This window comes from Periophthalmus magnuspinnatus, chromosome 5, assembly GCF_009829125.3.
Source record: "Periophthalmus magnuspinnatus isolate fPerMag1 chromosome 5, fPerMag1.2.pri, whole genome shotgun sequence".
NCBI classification, from domain to species: domain Eukaryota; kingdom Metazoa; phylum Chordata; class Actinopteri; order Gobiiformes; family Gobiidae; genus Periophthalmus; species Periophthalmus magnuspinnatus.
In genome coordinates this window covers 3,550,155-3,569,352 of record NC_047130.1, presented here as the reverse complement: position 1 = coordinate 3,569,352, position 19,198 = coordinate 3,550,155, and the positions used below count along the sequence as shown (strand labels likewise).

At 40.2% G+C, this 19,198-nt stretch overlaps 1 protein-coding gene across 1 annotated transcript in view; it reads right to left on the bottom strand.

Annotated features, from left to right (window-relative positions):
- suclg2 (succinate-CoA ligase GDP-forming subunit beta) overlaps nt 1-9,053 on the bottom strand; it is a 98,880-nt gene extending 89,827 nt beyond the window's left edge. Inside the window, exon 1 of the mRNA XM_033966522.2 lies at nt 8,962-9,053. Within this exon, the coding sequence (XP_033822413.1) occupies nt 8,962-9,045 (84 nt within the window). The 5' untranslated portion in view covers nt 9,046-9,053. The remainder of the gene's footprint in view (nt 1-8,961) is intronic.
- Between the last annotated feature and the right edge of the window lie 10,145 nt (nt 9,054-19,198).

Sequence of the window (19,198 nt, the reverse complement as noted above, 5' to 3'; positions counted from 1 at the left end):
CTTGCCACTTTAAAAATAATCATAATAATGATACTGCCTTGCACTTGTAATGAACTTTACAGGCTTGTTGAAGTTTCTCCCAGCATGACACTGTACTCATTATTCATTTACTCCACACTACTTCTATAACCACAGTTTTCCTGGAGTAGACAGACAGAAGTGAGACTACCCATTGGCCATTGACCCCTCAAGGATACAAGAACAGAACCTGGTTCGAGAAAGAATCAAAACTCTGACCTTCAGGTTGGCAGACAAGTGCTCTAACCACTGAGCCACTGTCACCTCAGCTACATCACTGCACTTAAAAGACATTATAAAACATATGCAGTGGAAAATAAAAGAGATCACAGACTATTCACTCAGACCGGAGAACCATATGAAGAATCAGAGCTATACGGGACAGTTCATTTGTAGGAGAACTTTTCTATTCTTTCTGTAGGTTTTGATGGGTGATGAATATGCTAGATATTTGCCTTGAAAGACAGAGGTAAGTGGTGGATGGCAGTACAGTGGAGAGGCAGGAGAGCAGCTGGCACACAGGCACTCCCAGGAGGGCCTCTCTCTACAGTAATTATCATCAGCTGCACTCCAGAGACAACAGACTCTACAAGCGCTGCTCTACTTAAGCTTAATACACTGCCACGCTCACAGACACGGAGACACGGTGCAAACAGTGGTGCGCCCCAACATGGGTGTAGGATGGGAGGGGTGAGAGGACAGAAGGAGTGCTACACACAAAAGCACTCAAGATATTTTATTCTGGATGCATTTAAAGTGACAAGAAGTGAGGCCCAGTGGAAGAGTTGACATTGGTAACAGCAATCAACCGCATTAATACAAATAAAAGTTGAAGTTCCCCTATAGCTATGAAGCAACCCAGAAAACCAACATGCTATGGAATGTGACCTCTAAAGGGAAGGTTTAAGCTAGCACAAATCGTGCTTTTGAAAAGGAAAGTTCAAATGAGGCACAGGAGAAAGGCTGAAGACGAACAGAAGAGACATTACAGAAGTCTGTGGAAGAGCTGTGCTTTGAGCAGGCTCCGAGCCAGAATCTTGACATTCATCGAGATATCCCCAAATGTCACGGCAGCACAATAGGTGAGTGTATCAGTTTAAAATAGAATCTGATTAGCATGATTGAACTCTCAGGAATCTTTCAATCCCCATTCCACATTGTCAAGCTTTAGTGCTGTTTATTTTAACAACTCTTACAGAGAGAAATTGATTTGTGACATCACAGCTGTTTGGGTCAAAACATTCAGTTTCACTGATGCAAACAGCAGAAAAAGGGACTTTGCCTGAAGCTCCTGATTAATTAAAGACATCAGAGACAGAAACTGTTTCAGACCAAATAATATCAGCAGGTCTACCTATTTTTCTGAAAAAAAATTGATTGTTTTAGCAATGGTAATGTAGACACGAATAATAAGGGTAAAAACGATTTGATCATGTTAAAAGCATTTGAGCATTTGATCCAGAACCATCCATCATAGACCAATCTGCAGACATAGCGATGCCACTGCAGTCATCCATGGCTCCTGAAAGGTCAAAAGAAAGTCCTGCACTGGGTTGCCATATCCTTGTGGCAGTTGTATGCAGCAGTAGCTGTGAAGGACAGGCCATAAAGCTGCAGTTCCCAGAGCGCCTCAGCATTTCTTTGGCCTGTCCATATGGTATTCAGCTGAGCTCACCAGCACACTCCTCATAGGAAGCACAAAGTGTAGACTCCCATATCTGAGGAGGAGGATGAACAATGTCAGAGCTCACTTGCTGGAGAAGAGTCATCACTGTGAGTGGATGTCTGATCTGGCACTTCACAAAGTCATCTCCAAACATGCCACGCGCTTGTGTCGGGTTCGCCCTTGTGTATAACTTCAGGAGTTTATGAAGGGAAGGCTGGGCAATTAATCAAATGAATCAAAGTCAAGATTCAGTCATGTTTAATCACTAATGATCAGCTTGGGTCTTTATACAGCCAATCCTCTGTGGTGGAGCAGAGTTCAGACTTTGGATGAAGAAATATGACACTGATTATATTTCTGTCTCTCCATGAAAATCAAAACTGACAAGACAATTTAATTTTGTTTGTGAAAAGAAAAAATATATATATATAAATGTTTTTTATTCCTTTTGCCTAGCTCAAAATAAGGTGATTTAAAGTGTGTGTGCAGAACTGAACAATGTATTGGTTGTTATGCTTTTTAAGTCTTCATTTAGAGGGGATTATTTGCAAGACAGCAGTATTAGGTTTTAAGCAGTCTGTGCGCTGCTCGTCAATGTGTTATCTCAGCCGACAAACTAGCAAGACTGACTGCAAATAGATCGAAAGTTAAGTTTAGTCAAGTTATTTTTCCCATTTTTTATAGTAGAGTAATTTGGAAACGTTTGATAAAATATGATAGAAATAATGCCCATTACGGGGCATTTATGAGTAAAAGTTGTTTTGTTTTTTATTTGCAGTCAGACATGGTGTAATAAAACAATATGATAAGAGACATTTTGAGCAGCATGTGCGGATTGGAATCGTGTTGGTTAACTTGGACTGATGGTACTTCACACTTCTCTAACAAAGTGCCAGGAGCTTCCTGAGGCACAGCTATGCAGCTCACATCACATAGACTCCCAGATGTCGTGCGAGGTTAAAATCATCATTACTTGTCATGGCTGGACCCTAACCCCTTTGAAACATCACTGGCTTATTAGCTATGACAAATGGCTGCAGAGTTAATTAAGCAGAATACTCCTTAAGGGCCATTATCAAATGTTTAAGAAATTAGCAGATAGCCAGTTCGCCAACTCTATGTAATTGATTTGTTCCCGTTCAGGTTAAGAAGCTCAGAGTGGAAATATGCATAGCCCATTGATATACTATGAATGCAGAGCAGAGAGAGCACACACTGATCCTAATTGAACTCAAGTGGTATTTTACTAATGAGGAGGCAGCTGCAAATCATAAAAGCACAGTGTTGAGATTAGACTAGCACTGCGCGTAGTAAACCGCGAAAGAGCTGATGCAACTTCTTTGAAATACACAATTTGACATGAATTTGGGGCAAAACAGGCTCGAGTACCCCAGTGTGTACACTATAAGCCAGTCATGTAGGGGCATACCTCGTATCAAGACAGAAACAGAATATTATAGAGCACGGACTCGTCGAAGGCTGTGTTTCATCATCTGATATCATATGAGACATTTTAGGAGAGAAATGAAGAAAAAAAAGTTTAAAATATGGTAATTGTGGTTAAGACGGAATTTTTGTACGTTTTAAAGTGGACTGGTCTGAAAACTTCCAATGGACGTGTTGTTTTGTCTTATACTATGGAGACAAAAAGTATTTTAAAGTATTTTAGGCAATACAAATGCTTGTAATTGAATAAATGAAAAATAGACACAGTTATACCATATTGTTCAGCATTCCTTGTTTGGGGTCCAGAATACACACTTCTTCAATACTTTACTAAGATGTGAGTCTGGTCACTGGCGAATCTCCCTGAGTTCAGATGGGCATGATTGACAGGTGGATTAGCTAATCAGGGGCATGTATAAACCGCTCATATCAAAACAGATATGGTTGCTTGTGAGGTAAAAAGAAAGGGGGGAAAAAAGTCACAGGGGACTGAAAAACATTGCAGATTTCAGCAGAATCAGTGAACGAAGCACTAAATTATGTTAATCTGAGGTGAGAGAAATTAGATTTTGTTGGTAAATGAATGCTAACCAATGAGCTACTTCGTTTCACATGTGTCACTGAAAATAACCACACTTGTTCTACGATTATGTTTGGTTCTGGCTGGAGACGCAATGGAGGGCATGGGGAGCAGATTGAAATCATTCTGGATTTGTCAGGCAAAAACATTCCAGTCAAAGCAATGACCTTTTCAAAAGATAAACAGGTGAGATTCAACAGCAGAAAACTTAGAAGTGCAGTGAATAGATAAAGGCAGACTGAAAGACAGAGTCAACATAATTTTAAAAACTACATCTACTATAATTAAGATGTCATGGAATAATTTTTAATTCAGTATATAATGACAACATCGAAAAGCACAAGGCAAGGGCACATGGTATTAAGAGCATGCACCTGGATTTATGTGATCTGCATTATGTGGAGGTCTTTAGGCAGGTCTAATCTCCAGCAGACAGGCTTAAAGAAGAAGACCACAGTGTGAGGAGTCGACAGATAGGGATTTGACTAATTAGCATATAGTTAATTAGAGGAGGTGCAGAAATGGAGATCTCCTGATGCCAGGTCAATATGAAAAGAAAGACAGACAAATGAGTGACTTTGACTTGCAAACAACCCACTCTAACATGGGAATTTGGTTGCTGTGTTATCATGTGACATTTTTATAGGACTTTTCACTATTCAAAAGATATAATATTTCATTTAGAATTGTTAATTGCTATGGCAATAAATATATGGCAATGGTCAACTGGAATAAAAAAGCTTTCAAAAAAAAAAAAAAAAAAAAAATATATATATATATATATATATAATACATTGTGAAAAGGTCACAATCAGATCAGTTCAAAAGTAATGCAATAAGCAGGTAATTTGCAACTGTACAGTTGTGTACTGATAGGTGGATATTTTTATTTTATTTTATATCTATACATGCTGTGCTGCACCTTTGTCTCTCTTATATCAGATCAAACAAACTTAAATATTAGACAAAGATAACTCACAAGTAAACACAAAATGCAGTTTTAGGTGTCGATTTTATTTCTTAAGGGAAAAAGGCCATTTGAACCTACATGGCCCATGTGAAAAAGTAATTGTCCCCTAAACCTAACAACTGGTTGAACCACAACAGCAACAATTGCAGTCAAGCGTTTGTGATAACTGGCATGAGTCTTCGTCGCTGTGGAAGAATTCTGTCCCACCCTTATTTGCAGAATTGTTTTATATCAGCCACATTGGTGGCATGAACCGCTTTTTTAAGGTCATACCACAACATCTCCATTGAGTTCAGGTCTGGACTTTGACCAGGCCACTCCAAAACCCTCCTGTGTTTGTTTGTTGTTGTTTTTTTAAGCCATTCAGAAGTGGACTTTCTGGTGTGCTGTGGATCAGTGTCCTGCTGCAAAACCCAAGTGCGCTTCAGCTTGAGGTCATGAACTGATGGCAGGACATTCGCCTTCAGAATTTTTTGGTAGAGAGCAGAGTTCATGGTTCCTTCAGTCATAGCAAGTCATCCAGGTCCTGAAGCTACAAAGCAGCTCCAAACCATGACACTACCACCAGCATGTTTCACTGTCGGCATGATGTTCTTTTTTATCAAATCCTGTGTTCATTTTATGCCAGATGTAACGGGATGCACTCCTTTCAAAAAGTTAAACTTTTGCTTCATTAGTCCACAGAATATTTTCTCCAAAGCTTTGGGGATCATCAGGATGTTTTTTTTGGCAAAAGTCACACGAGCTTTGTTTTTTTTTTTTTGTCAGCAGTGGCTTTTGCATTGGAACTCTGCCATGCATGGTATTTTTGCCATGTCTCTTTCTTATGGTTGAGTCAGATGAAACCTGCAGTTGTTTAGATGTAGTTTTGGGTTCCTTTGTGACCTCTTGGATCAGTCGTTGCTGTGCTCTTGGGGTAATTTTTGTAGACCGGTCGCTCCTGGGAAGGTTCACCACCGTACCATGCTTTCTCCATGTGTGGATTATGGCTCTCACTGTGGTTCCCTGGAGTCCTAAAGATTTAGAAATGGCTTTGTAAGCTTTTCTAGACTGAGACATGTCAATTACTTTTCTTCTTATCTGCTCCTGAATTTCTTTGGATTGCAACATAATGTCTTGGGTTCAATATGGCCTACTTTACCTTGTCAGACAGGTTCTATTTAAGTGATCTCTTGATTTGAAAGGTCTGGAAGCAATCAGGCCTGGGTGTGGCTATGAAATTGAACTCAGCTTTCCACAATAATATGGTTAATCAAAGTTTCCTCATCATTTAACAAGGGGGCAATTACTTTTTCACACAGGATCATGTAGGTTTGGATAGCATTTTTCTCTTAACAAATAAAATCATCACAGAAAAACTGCATTTTATGTTTACTTGGGTTATCTTTGTTTAATATTTTCATTTGTTTGGTGATGTGAAACAGTTACGTGTGACACACATGCAAAAAAATTTAGAAATAAGGAAGGGGGCAAATACTTTTTCACAGCACTGTAAAGCCAATGTATTAAGGTGGATAATGTGGACAGAACTTAAATGTAAAAGTAAAACATGAAATTCAGCTGTTCTAATATTCAACACATAACAGTAGTTTTGTTTCTTTAGTATGGCCATTTTTAAATGAATAAAAAATAAATAAAAAATCAGTCAGTAACCTAACAAACATTTAGCTGTAACAGAACTTGCTCAAACGAGTATACTAATTTCAGTATTGCTTGTTATCGGATTGTTATTTTTTTATCTTCTGAAATTTGGACCACCGTTCTTAAAAATTCACAGTCCATTCTAACTTGCGATAACAAGTAACACTTCAGCAGAAGGAAGACTGTGAAAGATCAGAACTGGCTACACTTAACGCCAATTTTACGAACTCAAACCGCCGTAGAGCAAAGTTACAGTAGTGTGTGATGTAGTTCCATCATGAGAGATGGATGAGGCTGTGCAGACACAGAGCCGTCTCGATATACTGCACATTTGATGAATTACAGCTGTCGAGAGCTGGCATTGTTTTCTCTATTTACTTTACAAAAACACTCCCACTTCCTTCTCATTAGCAACACAGCAATAGTAGCGCAACAAAGCTAATAGGAGCGCATTCACTCATTGCATTAGCCATTCCAGAAGCTGCCAACACTTCCTAATGACTGCAGCCCTCCTAAATTATTGAAAAAGCCTAAGCACCTCAGCAGCTACAGAAATGACTATTAACCTTGGTGAAGCGGTATTCAAATCCAGTTAGAGCTAACTTGGTCCTGCAGTATCCCTCACGGGGAGGAAATGTAAATGTGTTCTGTTGGAGACAGATGGGGAAGCTGGCCGCCGTTTGAAGTTCCAGCAGAAGAAGTGGGAGCGAGCAGAGCCCCCCCTCTTGGTAAGATATTCAGCACCGCGCCTCATTTAGCAACCTTTCCTCCCCGTGTTTCACTTCAAACCATGTTGGGATTCAATACAGTTGGATGATTACCGGGTGGGACACCTCACCAAAAAAACACAAACTTAACAAACGTTTACAAAATGTGCCACTGCAGACAGAAAGTGAAAAACAGACCCAGAAATGTATTGCTGTGCAGACAAGACTTCAGGAAATGTGATTTATAAGAGAAAAAGAGAAAGAAGGCACAAGGAGAAAACACTGTATCTGGTCCTTTTTAGCAGCTACCTGCAGCTGGAGATGGTGAGGGAGGGCTATTGTTGTTGACAAAATAGTACAAATTCGATTCCTGTGCTCAGCTGATGTCCTGCCAGTGCACATTTGAATCTATTGTGCACACTCTGCCTGCCATTTACAATCTGATAGTAACAGGTATAGAGAATCCATGATACTCAAGATACCCTTCTCATCCCCATCTCTCATTGGTCCTGGTGATAAGAGACAAGCAGCAAGTCAGGGAATAGAATACTACACATTTTGTAAAAGGAGAGATGCACAAGTGCTGAATAAACATTTATGAAAGAAAATTAGACTTCCAGTTTGCACACTTTTTCACAGACTACAGTCTCTTGTTACTATTGAGAATTATTTTACTTGTCAGAGAAAGTTAAGAAAAATTACTCACTATGCATTTCTTTGGAATTAAACAGAAGGCCAATGAATACAACAGAAATGTCCCATGAAAACTCCACCATATCATCTCACAGATTATTAACCAATTTCTTAAATGATATGCAAACTGCAAAATGTAATGCAAGTAATCAGAGGGGCCATGATCAGAATGAACTCAGACGATTTAGCTGTTCATAACTGTATAACACCAAAAATCCAATTTTGACTTTTGTTTCATTCATACATGTTTAACACACAAGCCCTGCATATTTAGGCTCTGTTCTTTTCTCAAATAGAATCATTTGGATCATTTCAGCTCTGGAATTGCCAGTCTCCGCTCAACTAAAAGGTAAAAGTTAGCCATTAACTTGGAAACTACAGCTTCAAGACATCAAAAGGAACAGAGCATTTTGAGCTTGGGACATGTAGACAGACTAATAAACCAGGATTGCTCAAAAATGTATGAATGAAACAAAACAGAACTCTGGTATTTTTAATGAGGTAACAACATTCTAAGATTGCTTAAAGCTCACAAGATTCAATTTTGCGTAATATAGAACCTTTAACAGGATGTGGCACATAATCGAAACAGCTCTACTCTCATGTTATCTTTCTAAAATATGGCCTATAGGCCTGTGCTGCACCAGTTTACATTCTGGTGCCAATGTCCACAGAGTAGAGTTAAAAGTACTACAATGATAGCATTGAGTGAAAAACAAATTTAGTCAGGTGATGAGTAAGTTCAAAGTACAAGATGTGTCTGTCTATTTGAACTGCAGTGAAAATACACAGGTGACAAGCCAATACCTAGTTAATATTATTAACCACCAGCTCCAATAAACAATGCTAATTTATTTAAAAGATATTGCAAGAATCAGCTTGTAGGCGTTTTGCATTAAATGGAAAAACAATATGTGCAGGCTCTAATTTGATAGGACTAAATGCCACAATAACAGCTTCATAATCAACATGTAAGGATCAGTAAAGCTGAGAGAGACGTAACGCGGTTTCTGAGCCACGGATCTTTATTTTAAATAGACATCGTAGGAAAAACGACCTTGGGAACGAAGTGAACGGTCGGATATCAAGTTAAACTTTGATCTGTCACTGCACTTCGCGTCAGCCATGCTAAGATGCTAAGAAGATAAGGCAGATAAACGCTCTTCTACACGATGACAGCGGGCAAAACACCGCGTGCACAGTCGAACGAGGGGAAAAAAGCATCTTGCATTAAAATTACCTTTAATTTGTCAAGAAGAACGTGTTTGGAGGTAGCTGTCCTCAGTCCCTTTGCTGCAACTTGTGATGCCATGGATGCCGCCATGTTGACACGGAAGAATGAAAGGAAATGACGTAAGAGGCACGTGCGAGAGCAGAGGGCGGCTGCTCATTGGTCAGCTGGTCGTGTGGGCGGGACTTAGATATCAGGTCAGAGTAATGCACAAATTGGAGATGAAAAAATTACAAATATGGATACAAATAGCTCATATGTTTTTCTGCCCTATTTATTTTTATTTTTTTAATTATTTTGTGTTATGTTATGTTATGTTATTTATTTGTGTAAGTATAATTTATTATTGCGGGTCTGGTTGAAACTAGAAGGGCATTAACCTTATAAAGTGCGTAATTAGGGGTTATTGCAATGTCCAGTTGGATGATGAGACTAAGCAGTAGACTACTAGTAGTAGTAGTAGTAGTAGCACCATTTAGGCCACTGCCATTATCATAACAAATATTAATGTTCTATTACTTTGCATAGACCCGTGAGTATCATTACCACTGTCTTATTTTAATGTGATGACCTTGTGCACAGGACAAACAAGCTATGAGCTCACGTGGTGGTAGTCTATCGGTGGCGGAGATGGGGAGTGCGTGGGATGTGTGTGGCAATCTTGTATGAATAGCTAAATAGCCCACTCACACTGCAGTCCTCCAGAGCCCTCATTACATGCGGCATCTTGAAAGGGCAGAGAGGGCAAAGTGATCATAAAGAGCAGTGATTATGACTGAGGCAGAGAGAGACACAGGGATGAGAGACTCACGCTAAAATCATGGATGTCAGCAGGGGGCCGGGAGGACACGGTTCAGCTAAAACACGCAAAAACAAATGCTCCCCTCATCCCCGATACGCTCAAGTAGCTATAACGGCAATCTGCATAGGAGACGTTTTCTGAAAAATTTACAAAATGCACCACTTTAATGTCAGCTGGGAGAAGTTGCCTCATGTTTATTTGATACTTTGATCCTTTAGAGAAGAGCTTTGGTAGTCGGTGATCCAGACCAAGGCCTGCAAAAATATTTCTGAAAGTAAAGCACAATGAAGTGAAAAGTGCTGCCGTGTTGGAATAACCAGAATATGAGCAAATCCCATGTCGACTTTATGTCATAAGAGAGTAGCATGTTTAACAGAGCAGAGGCAAAGATGATGCACTTGAACATTTCCTGGGTTTGGTATTCATGGAAATAGGATTGCCAGATACCAAACACACTTCACAAGGTTCTGCATGGAATGTTCTCAACAGAATAAACTGTTCCTGTCTGCAGAGAAGCTCCTTTTTTTCAAACACAATAAAAAACAATGGTGCTCCTTGTTCCCCGTAACCATCTGTAGCTCAACAACATTTAATATATAAGACATATTATGCTTTTATCTGCTATGTAGTTAGAATCTGGCACCTCTGGATCATTATATTATGATTTATTTTGCACATTTAAATCGTAATATTGATCTAAAACAATTTGATAGAAGAAAAAAGTCAGCTGACTTAAAGGGGGGGGGGGTCAGTAAAAACGGGGATTTTCAGAGCAATGGTATCTTGATTATGAGCAAAGATTAAAGATTACTTCAACATGCATGAATCACAAATGCACATTTGAGTGGGTAAATGAGAAGGGAAAAGAATTATGACGTGGTTAAAAGCTCTGAGAAGTTGATTTTGCATTAATAAAATTATAGTATGCAAAGTACAGTCAAAATCAAGTTATTAAAGAGGAAGTTTTATGCAAAATAGAGTTTTTTTAAGCTTTGTACCGTATTATAACTGAGTAATTGAACCCTCCTTGCGATTAAGAGTACAAGCCCATGCTTTTTGTACAAAGCTCAGCCCACAAGTCTACGTAAGTCTCTTTCTACGCCGCTCCTGTCCATGCTCTCACACGGCCATTTTTAATAACTATACAAGAGCAGGATATAACACAACAGACACCAACTTCACAAACCTGGTGCTTTGTGCAGTAGTTACATTAGCAGAATGCGTGCAGATAATGATAGCATTCTGAAGGGGGAGTGCCTTAGCAAGGGGAGGTGGGACTCAAAAAACAAAACTGTCAATCTAAATATGTTATGTGTTAACAATTAATACACCATAAACGTGGAATACCCCTCTACATATGGCAAAATTAATCTGAACAATGTAAAGCTTTTTTGTGGGTATATTGGGGTCTAATTGTAAATGTGTTTTTTTACTGTTGTGACTGGTTTATTAAACTGAAGGGGGCGGTCCCTTAACTTATATGAGGGAAGCGGAAGGGGCTGTCCTCATACCTGAGGAACTGAAACGCTGTAAGAATGAAAGTGAATCAAGAGTGAGACAGTGTGTGGGAGTTTCGATAACTTTTCAGACAAAGTGCTTCTCCAATGCACCTGTCACCCAATCAGGTGTGCAGAGTCTAACAGAAACGAGTTAACAATTAATACCCCGTAGAAGCGGAATACCCCTCTATATATTGCAAAATTAATGTGAACAATGTAAAGCTATTAGTTAACATATTCTGCCATGGATATTAGCTGAATTTATTTATTTTTGGAAACACCATATAGGCTGTATTAGGTTGGAGCAGGATGAGTAACACTTAAAAAAACAAAAAAAACTTTAAGCTGTTGCTGACGTGACCCAGGTGACTAAAGTAGACAACATCTGGCCCCCGATTGGTTACACAAGTCTCCCTGCATGTGGCTGTGTTTTCTGCCCCTCTGCTCCTACACTCACTCCTTCCCCCTAGAGAGAGGTGAGCAAATGTGGAGGCAGAGCAACTAATTTGTGGTTTCCCTCAATAATCTATGGCGGGTTTCCACTCAGTGAGCTGTAACAAGTCCGAATGTGAGAGGCAGAGTGAAAGCCACAGCTCCCAGCAGGCCGGGCAGTGTGGTCAGCCCTTAACCCGGCTGTCTGCAGAGCAAGGAGCTGTGGGGTGCTGCGCTAACAAACCACATTCTCCGCTGAGGCTATACTCCTGTAGACATATGCTGTGGATTGCACGCTCTTGGACTGTATATTCACTCAACATACTGTGCCTTAGTTTTGTAAACTTATAGCTTTACTCTACTGGGAAAGTTTGATGCTAGATTTTATGTCTACTGTATTTTTATGTGTTCTAAAAGTTATTCATCCAGATTTTTTACATCTATTGTCCATCCTGCTGTGCTTTAAATCCACGTTGCAACACTGTAATTTACCCATGTGGGACAAATAAAGGCAATGTTATCTCATGCAGCATTATACTACAGTGCTCAATCCCTGTACAACATTGTAGAAAGAAGTTTACAAGCTAATAAAATCTTTTAGGGTTGAACAACATATGTATAGTTTTTGCTTTTCTACCTTCAAGACACTCAAAATGCTGAACATCAAGGAACCACTCACCCATACACCCACAGGTCTACACAAACACTGGATTAAGTGTATTGCCCAAGGACACAGCTGCAGTATTGATCTGTAGAAGGTGGAATTGCACCGCCAACCTGTGGGTCAGTGGTCAATGTTTATGATAGCAGGATTCAAACTGCCAAGCTTCAGATCAGACGACACGCGCTACCAACTGAGCCACTGATCGCTCCATCCACTGGCACCTGCTTTGCCTGCAATGTTCCATGCATGATATTAAACTTATCTATCTCCATGGAAACAAACAGGTGATGCCACTAGGCCAAGTTACAGGTCACATCTGTGCAAGGACCTGCCCGCTCACAGTAGCCTGCATTTTTTGAGCAATAAAAATGCCTGTAAATGATTTATGCAAAAAAGATGAGCAATGACATGAGTGCATAACATTGTAGAACCTATAACCATAACATCTCCATGGAGACAAGGAGGTGGCTATGTAGTGCACCTTTGATTTTGTTTAAGAAGATCGTGGTTCAATAAAAAAAATCAATATGCTGATATAAAGGAAGATGCATGTTTACTTTAGTAGAACACATAACTGGAGTACGACTTTTTTTTTACACAAATTCAAATTCTGCCGAGTTCCCCCCACTCCAGACCACTCCTTAAAAGTCAATGAGACAATGACAGCACGGCTCATTCCTTCTGATTAATGCGCCCAAGATCACAGGAGAGAAGAAGCACATTCCACACACATCAGGACCACTTTTCCTCCTGGTTCATCTTTCCGTCCATTTCACTCAAAGCGGTCAACTTTAATGACCCCTTCTCTTTCTGAATGCAGATCGCCCTCAGTCATTTCATTCCACTGGCGCTCTCATTCCCTTAAAAATGCCCAAGACTTCCTGCCCAGAGAGCAAGTGAGTTTGACCTCAGTGAATATATGTATATGATGCCTCAGGGGCCGAAGAACTGGCGGCGCATGCAAGTTATAAAAGTAGCGCTAGAGTTATTACTGCGTCATGATCCTTCCAAAGCTTCGCGGCTCTATTATGGGTTTACATATAGATTTACGTGGCGGTATCGAGCCGGCGAACACTTTTTGCTTTCCATCTGACAGAATATCAAATGACTTGGATAGATGAGGGATTAATGCACTTAACTGCTGAGTCAACAGGCGAAGAATGGGGGAGCTTAGACGTGGAGACAGCTTGCAGGATGCCTGACAAGAAAATTAAAAAGGCAAGAACAACGTGCTTAGATGGGTGACATATAGCAAGTGACAAAAAGAGAGAAAGCCGGGTGGGTCTGCGGAGGGGACGCCGACAATCTGGACTCAGCACATCTTTGCGAATGGCAGACTGCAAACATAATTAGTCATCATATTCTGCACAACCTTTAGTCCACAATGTTACAGCTTTGCATATGTATGAGGCCAGGCAAGGCAGTGCTTTCAGGGGGTTGGGAGGATAGTGACAATAAGATGTTTTTGGGGGTTTTTTTGCGTTATAAAAATGTTTTGCAGGTCCTGGGACTTTATCTATCGAGAGAGTACAAATACATATTCAAAGGTTTTGCAAAAGTTGTTACACAGTGTGAAATACCTGACAAAGTGGTGCCAGTAGGTAAAACTTCACAACTAGAAGGTCTTATTCTTGAATTTTTCACCATTCAAAAGACATAATACTAGTTTTAAATTCTTAATTGCTATGGAAACAGTTCTACTTTGCGAAACTCATGAATAGATCTTCTTTTCGTTGGTTCCAGGCAATGTTTTATTCGCAGCAGCTCATTTTGAACTACGGAATTTTTGTAAACCTTGTAAGTATGGTGAATTTGATGCTACTTTATAATAACTACCTTAATTTGCCTTAATAAAGCTTGAACATAGACTTAATTTGTAATGAACAAATAGTTTATTATAAATTCAGGCTTAGTAACTACTAAATCAAAGGTTTGGGGGTTGTGGTATTGGTAGTTTGTCTGTTGATTTGTTCATTTTAAGGATGTCCTCCTGCTTTATTAGCGCTATTAAAAGTGTAGTCATGATAAAATGTTACCAATCACATTACCTGCTCAAAGCACCAGTTTTTCCCCCTTGTTTAAGTTTTTTTAATAAAGAAAACAACCCCCATTCCATTTCAAGGCTTGGATAAACATACTTTTGAGTCATATAGTTTACGGCTCAACTCCTCATTTATTTTCTAGTGAACACTCTCAGTGAAAAAGTTTGGAAAGGCCTGTATATAAACACTCCGCTTGCAGTATCACGTCAGGGCATTTTCTCTCCCACTTTTATCTGGTATCACCTCAGCATCACCTGAAATAACTTTTACTTCCTCCACTATCAAATCCATAACAATCCCAGAAGTTAAGAGGCACTAAGGCTTGCCTTGTGTCTGCTTGGGCCGTCAGTTTTTGAGAGTGAATCAATACAATGACAGGAGCTGGCATGATGTAGCTATATCTCCAATCCCAGATGTCTGTCAGGCACGCTCAGCTGGAGGTCCTCCATTAATGTGCTGTGGAATAGAATAGTGCAGGCTTGTGGATGCTCGGAGACAGATGTATCAGAGAGAGCTTGTGAAGTGCTGCCTCTTTGAGTATGTGATGTTTCGCAGGGTTATGCCGCTCCTCCCTGAATGGAAATAACCCGTTCAGATCAAAGCAGGGGCTACAGAATATTAGGATATCACACCCGAGAAGCTAATGGAGTTGAGTGATCTCTTAATTCTAAATGGATTACAGGAAAAAAACAAACAGTTGAAACATTGGCAGAGTTGAACAAAGTAAGGTTAAACTTCCAATGACCAAATTTCAATTGGCAGGCACTATTGTCTCACAGCTTGATGCTTACATTTCCTGGGGTAGGTAATGTCTTTGTCTGTAGTGTTTGCACGTTCTCTCCATCTCTAGTTTTTCTCATGTACTTCGATTCACATCTGATCCGCCAGCCAGGTAATCTTGACCAAAATCCTGGCTCAAAGGTTTGTCACAATGAAGAGTAAAAGTCTACAAATACATATCTGCCATTTGAGAGGCTGGGTTGCTTGCTTTTTTGACCAAAATTTGTCTTGCCTTAATACAACAATATTATATATATAAGCCTCTCTTCAGATCTAAATAAGTCTGCTCTGTACTACCTGCATCTAATTATAAACTGTTTTATCCTCCAAGAAACACAAAGGGCGCTGTTAACATGCTAATTGTTTTTAGCATAGCCGACACAAAACTCTAATCTGAAAAATTAGGGGGCACAGGTTGCTTAAGGTAAATGAAGAATAATTTTGAAGCACTGGAAACCATTTAAAATGAACTAGTTCTGTTTTTCTTGTTTTTAAGACTGAAAAACATATACAGCATCAACACTTTCTGCAATTACAACAAAAAAGTTTTGAACACAAAGTAATTCTTTACAGAATAAGAAGGATGTTACAATCACAATACAACAAATCAAAACATAAATAATTGTAAAATGAACATTAAAAGAGAAAAGTGCAGAATAAAAACCTTTCAGTCGTATGCACAGCTAAACAGAACTGTTTTGAGCCTGGATTTAAACATTGTCAAAGTAGAGGCCTGTCTCACATCTTCAGGAAGACTGTTCCAGTTTTTAGTGGTATAAAAATGAAATTCTGTCTCCTCGTGTTTAGTCCTGACGCTGGGCACCAAGGCTGGTCCCTGAAGTCCTCAGAGTGTGAGATGGTTCATATGGCACTAACATGTCAGAGATGTACTTTGTTGCGAGGCCATGGAGAGACTTGTTCACAAGCAGAGCTGCTTTAAAGTCTATTCTCCGAGCCACAGGAGCCAGTGCAGAGACCTGAGCACAGGACTTACGCACTCGTACTTTCTGGTTCTAGTCAGGACTCGAGCAGCAGTGTTCTGGATGTACTGCAGCTGTATTAATGCTTGTTTGGAGAGGCCAGTGAGCAGGCTGTTACAGTAGTCTAACCTACTGGAGACAAACAAAAGGATAAGTCTCTCCAAGTTTGATTTAGACAGTATACCTTTGATTTTTCTCAATGTTTTTGGATGGCAGATGTTATTGATTTGATGTGGCTGTTAAAGTTCAAGTCTGAGTCCATTATTACCCCCTAGATTTCTAGTCTGATTTGAAGGTTTTAGAGAGCGAGAGAGCCTGGAGGTGATTGCTAACACTTTCTCTTTGTGTCTGTGGGCTAAAGATTTTGACTTCAGCCTTGTCTGAGTTTAGCTGGAGAAAGTTGTTTTGCATCCACACATTGATCTGTGGGATGCAGTGGCAGAGTGAATCCACTGGTCCATATTCACCTGCTGCCAGTGAGACATAGATCTGAGTGTCATCTGCTTAGTTAGGGGACACATTGCTGCTGCGTATTAACTGGTCTAATGGCAGCATGGAGCAATTGGACAAAAGGGGTCCCAGGATTGAACCCTGGGGAATCCCACAGCTCAGGAACATTTTATCTCAGACACAGTTTCCAATTCCAACAAAGTACTCCCTGTCTTCTAGTTACGACTTGAGCCAGTTTAGTGCAGTACCAGAGATGCCCACCCAGTCTCCTAGTCTCTGTGAGAGGATCCCATGATCCACAGTGTCAAAGGCAGCACTGAGATGTTGCCTGCATCAGTGTTCATGTGGATGTCATTTGTCGCCTTCATAAGAGCAGTCTCAGTGCTGTCGTGGGGTCTAAACCCTGACATGATGTAATTTTTAATGCCCTGAACCTTGTCATTAAAGAATACTACAAACTCGTACTTAGATGTGGAAATTAGTTCTAACGCAGGGTTTGTTAATCTGTTTACTGTACTGTTGCAATTAGGACAAGAGAGTTGTTACTACAACTTCCAATCATGTCCAAAAATACCTTTTCTCTGTAAATCTCATAATGAACCTGAAGCTTTGATTCTGCTCAGCCATTCAGCGCTCCATTTCTGTACACTGACCAAGTCATCATTCCTCTACAGCACTTTCTGCTTAGCTTGGCCATTTTAACTTTTATTGGGGCAGTTGGGTCCAGAACATTCAAAACACTCCAAGTCGAAGAGTTCAACAAATCATTATATCGTTATATCCCACATTAGAACGTGTATCATTTCTATGAACAGTGCATCTGTGTTATCTTTTATGTGTCTCCTTTGAAAAACTGCAAGACCAGCCAGCAGCTTTACAATAATAGACAGGTCAAAGAAGAGGGAGAAATGATCAGACAAAGCAACACTGAGCACACTGATATTTGAAATATTTACTCAACATTCACTTTAATATGCAGGCCCTGTGATTCAATCTTCAGTGTACCATGCTACAATGTGGAGCTCAGCTTTTCTAAACAGAAGAGAAAGTCGTGCAGTGCTTCTTGAAAACACATTCACAGACAAAGTACACAGAGCGGGCCGGCCAAGCTCAGAAGTGCTTAGATGTGCATATGAAAAGAGCCCGATTCCTTCACAAGCCCCTCGGTACACGCTGTGCCACCTTCGTCACCAAAGGAGGCCAGGTCATCCATCCAAACTCTCAGCTGCTCATCTCGTCTCTCTCATTCCCCTCACAGAGCAGGGCATCAGCAGCCTCCTGTCCGTGACCTCCAAGGACCAGCAGGATGCCACCATGCCTGCCCTACACTTCACATAGAAACAAGGCGAACGGTCAGCGCTCACAAATATCACATCACAAAAGGAGCTGCAGGCATACAATAAAAGATTTGTTTTTTGTGATGTCTAGATTTGCCGGCTTTTTGAAATGCAGTCTTTTCCATCTTAGGGCAAACATGAAAAATGCATGCAGGTGTGATGGTAGGAAATGTCAATAGAAGAATCAAAGCAATCAGTGTGTTGCTGAGGGGGATATTGGTGTGATAAATCATGTTCCTCCTGACGCGGGTCACAGAGGTGGGAGGAGGAGGAGGATGCACGGGGAATATGGAGGTGCTGGTGCGGTGCAGTGTGCTCAAACCAGTGCCACGGGGAATCAGCTGAAGACTGGCTTTATTCAGAGGGTGATCCACGGACGTGATGCAAAGTCATTTGTGACACACTGACCTTCAGCGTTCTCAGTGTGGGATTTCTTTGATTTTCAAGCCTTGTGTCCCTGCTCCACTGCAGGGAGCTGTGATATAGTATACACTCATGGCTTTGGGATTAACTCAATGACACATCATAGTGTGAGGACGAGAGATTGTTGATAGATTTAACTTGTAACCTATTGTTATTTTTTGTTTGATTTATTTATTTATTTATTTTTTGTTTTGTAATCATGTACATCATGACACAATTTGACACAATTTTCATCAGAATTATTTGTAATTGACATGTGAACATAGTTTTGCTTTGGCATTTCAGTCTTTTATAACTTAAAATAATGACCAACTAAACAACGAACATTATTTCACAGTGTCCCATACTGTAATCTGTTGGTCCATCTACTGGCAGCAGAGGGAATTACCATAAAGAAAACAACTAAACTAGCTGATAACCAGCATGTTAATGTAAACATGCAGTAATAATAAACACAATTTGAAGACAGAATTGCCATGAACAACTCTGGCAATGATTTATGGACTTAAAAACTGCAGGGTTTCTATCTGACAGTCCCCGAAAAAATTCAAACCACATGGAGTGTGAGATTGACAGGTGGATTGGTGCATCATCTGCAGTGATACGGTTGTTGACTATTGTGGAGAAGATAAAGCTGAGTTGAAAGGCAAAGCTCTCAGTTTACCAGTCAGGGTAGGTACCTACTCTCACCTCTGGTCATGAGCTTTGGGTAATGACTGAAAGCATGAAATAAATGTCAAAATGAGTTTGCTGGACAGGGTGGCTGGGCACTTCCTTAGAGAAGCTTAGTCATGTAGAAGGGACTCATAGTAGAGCCACTGCTCCAGCTGAGATAGC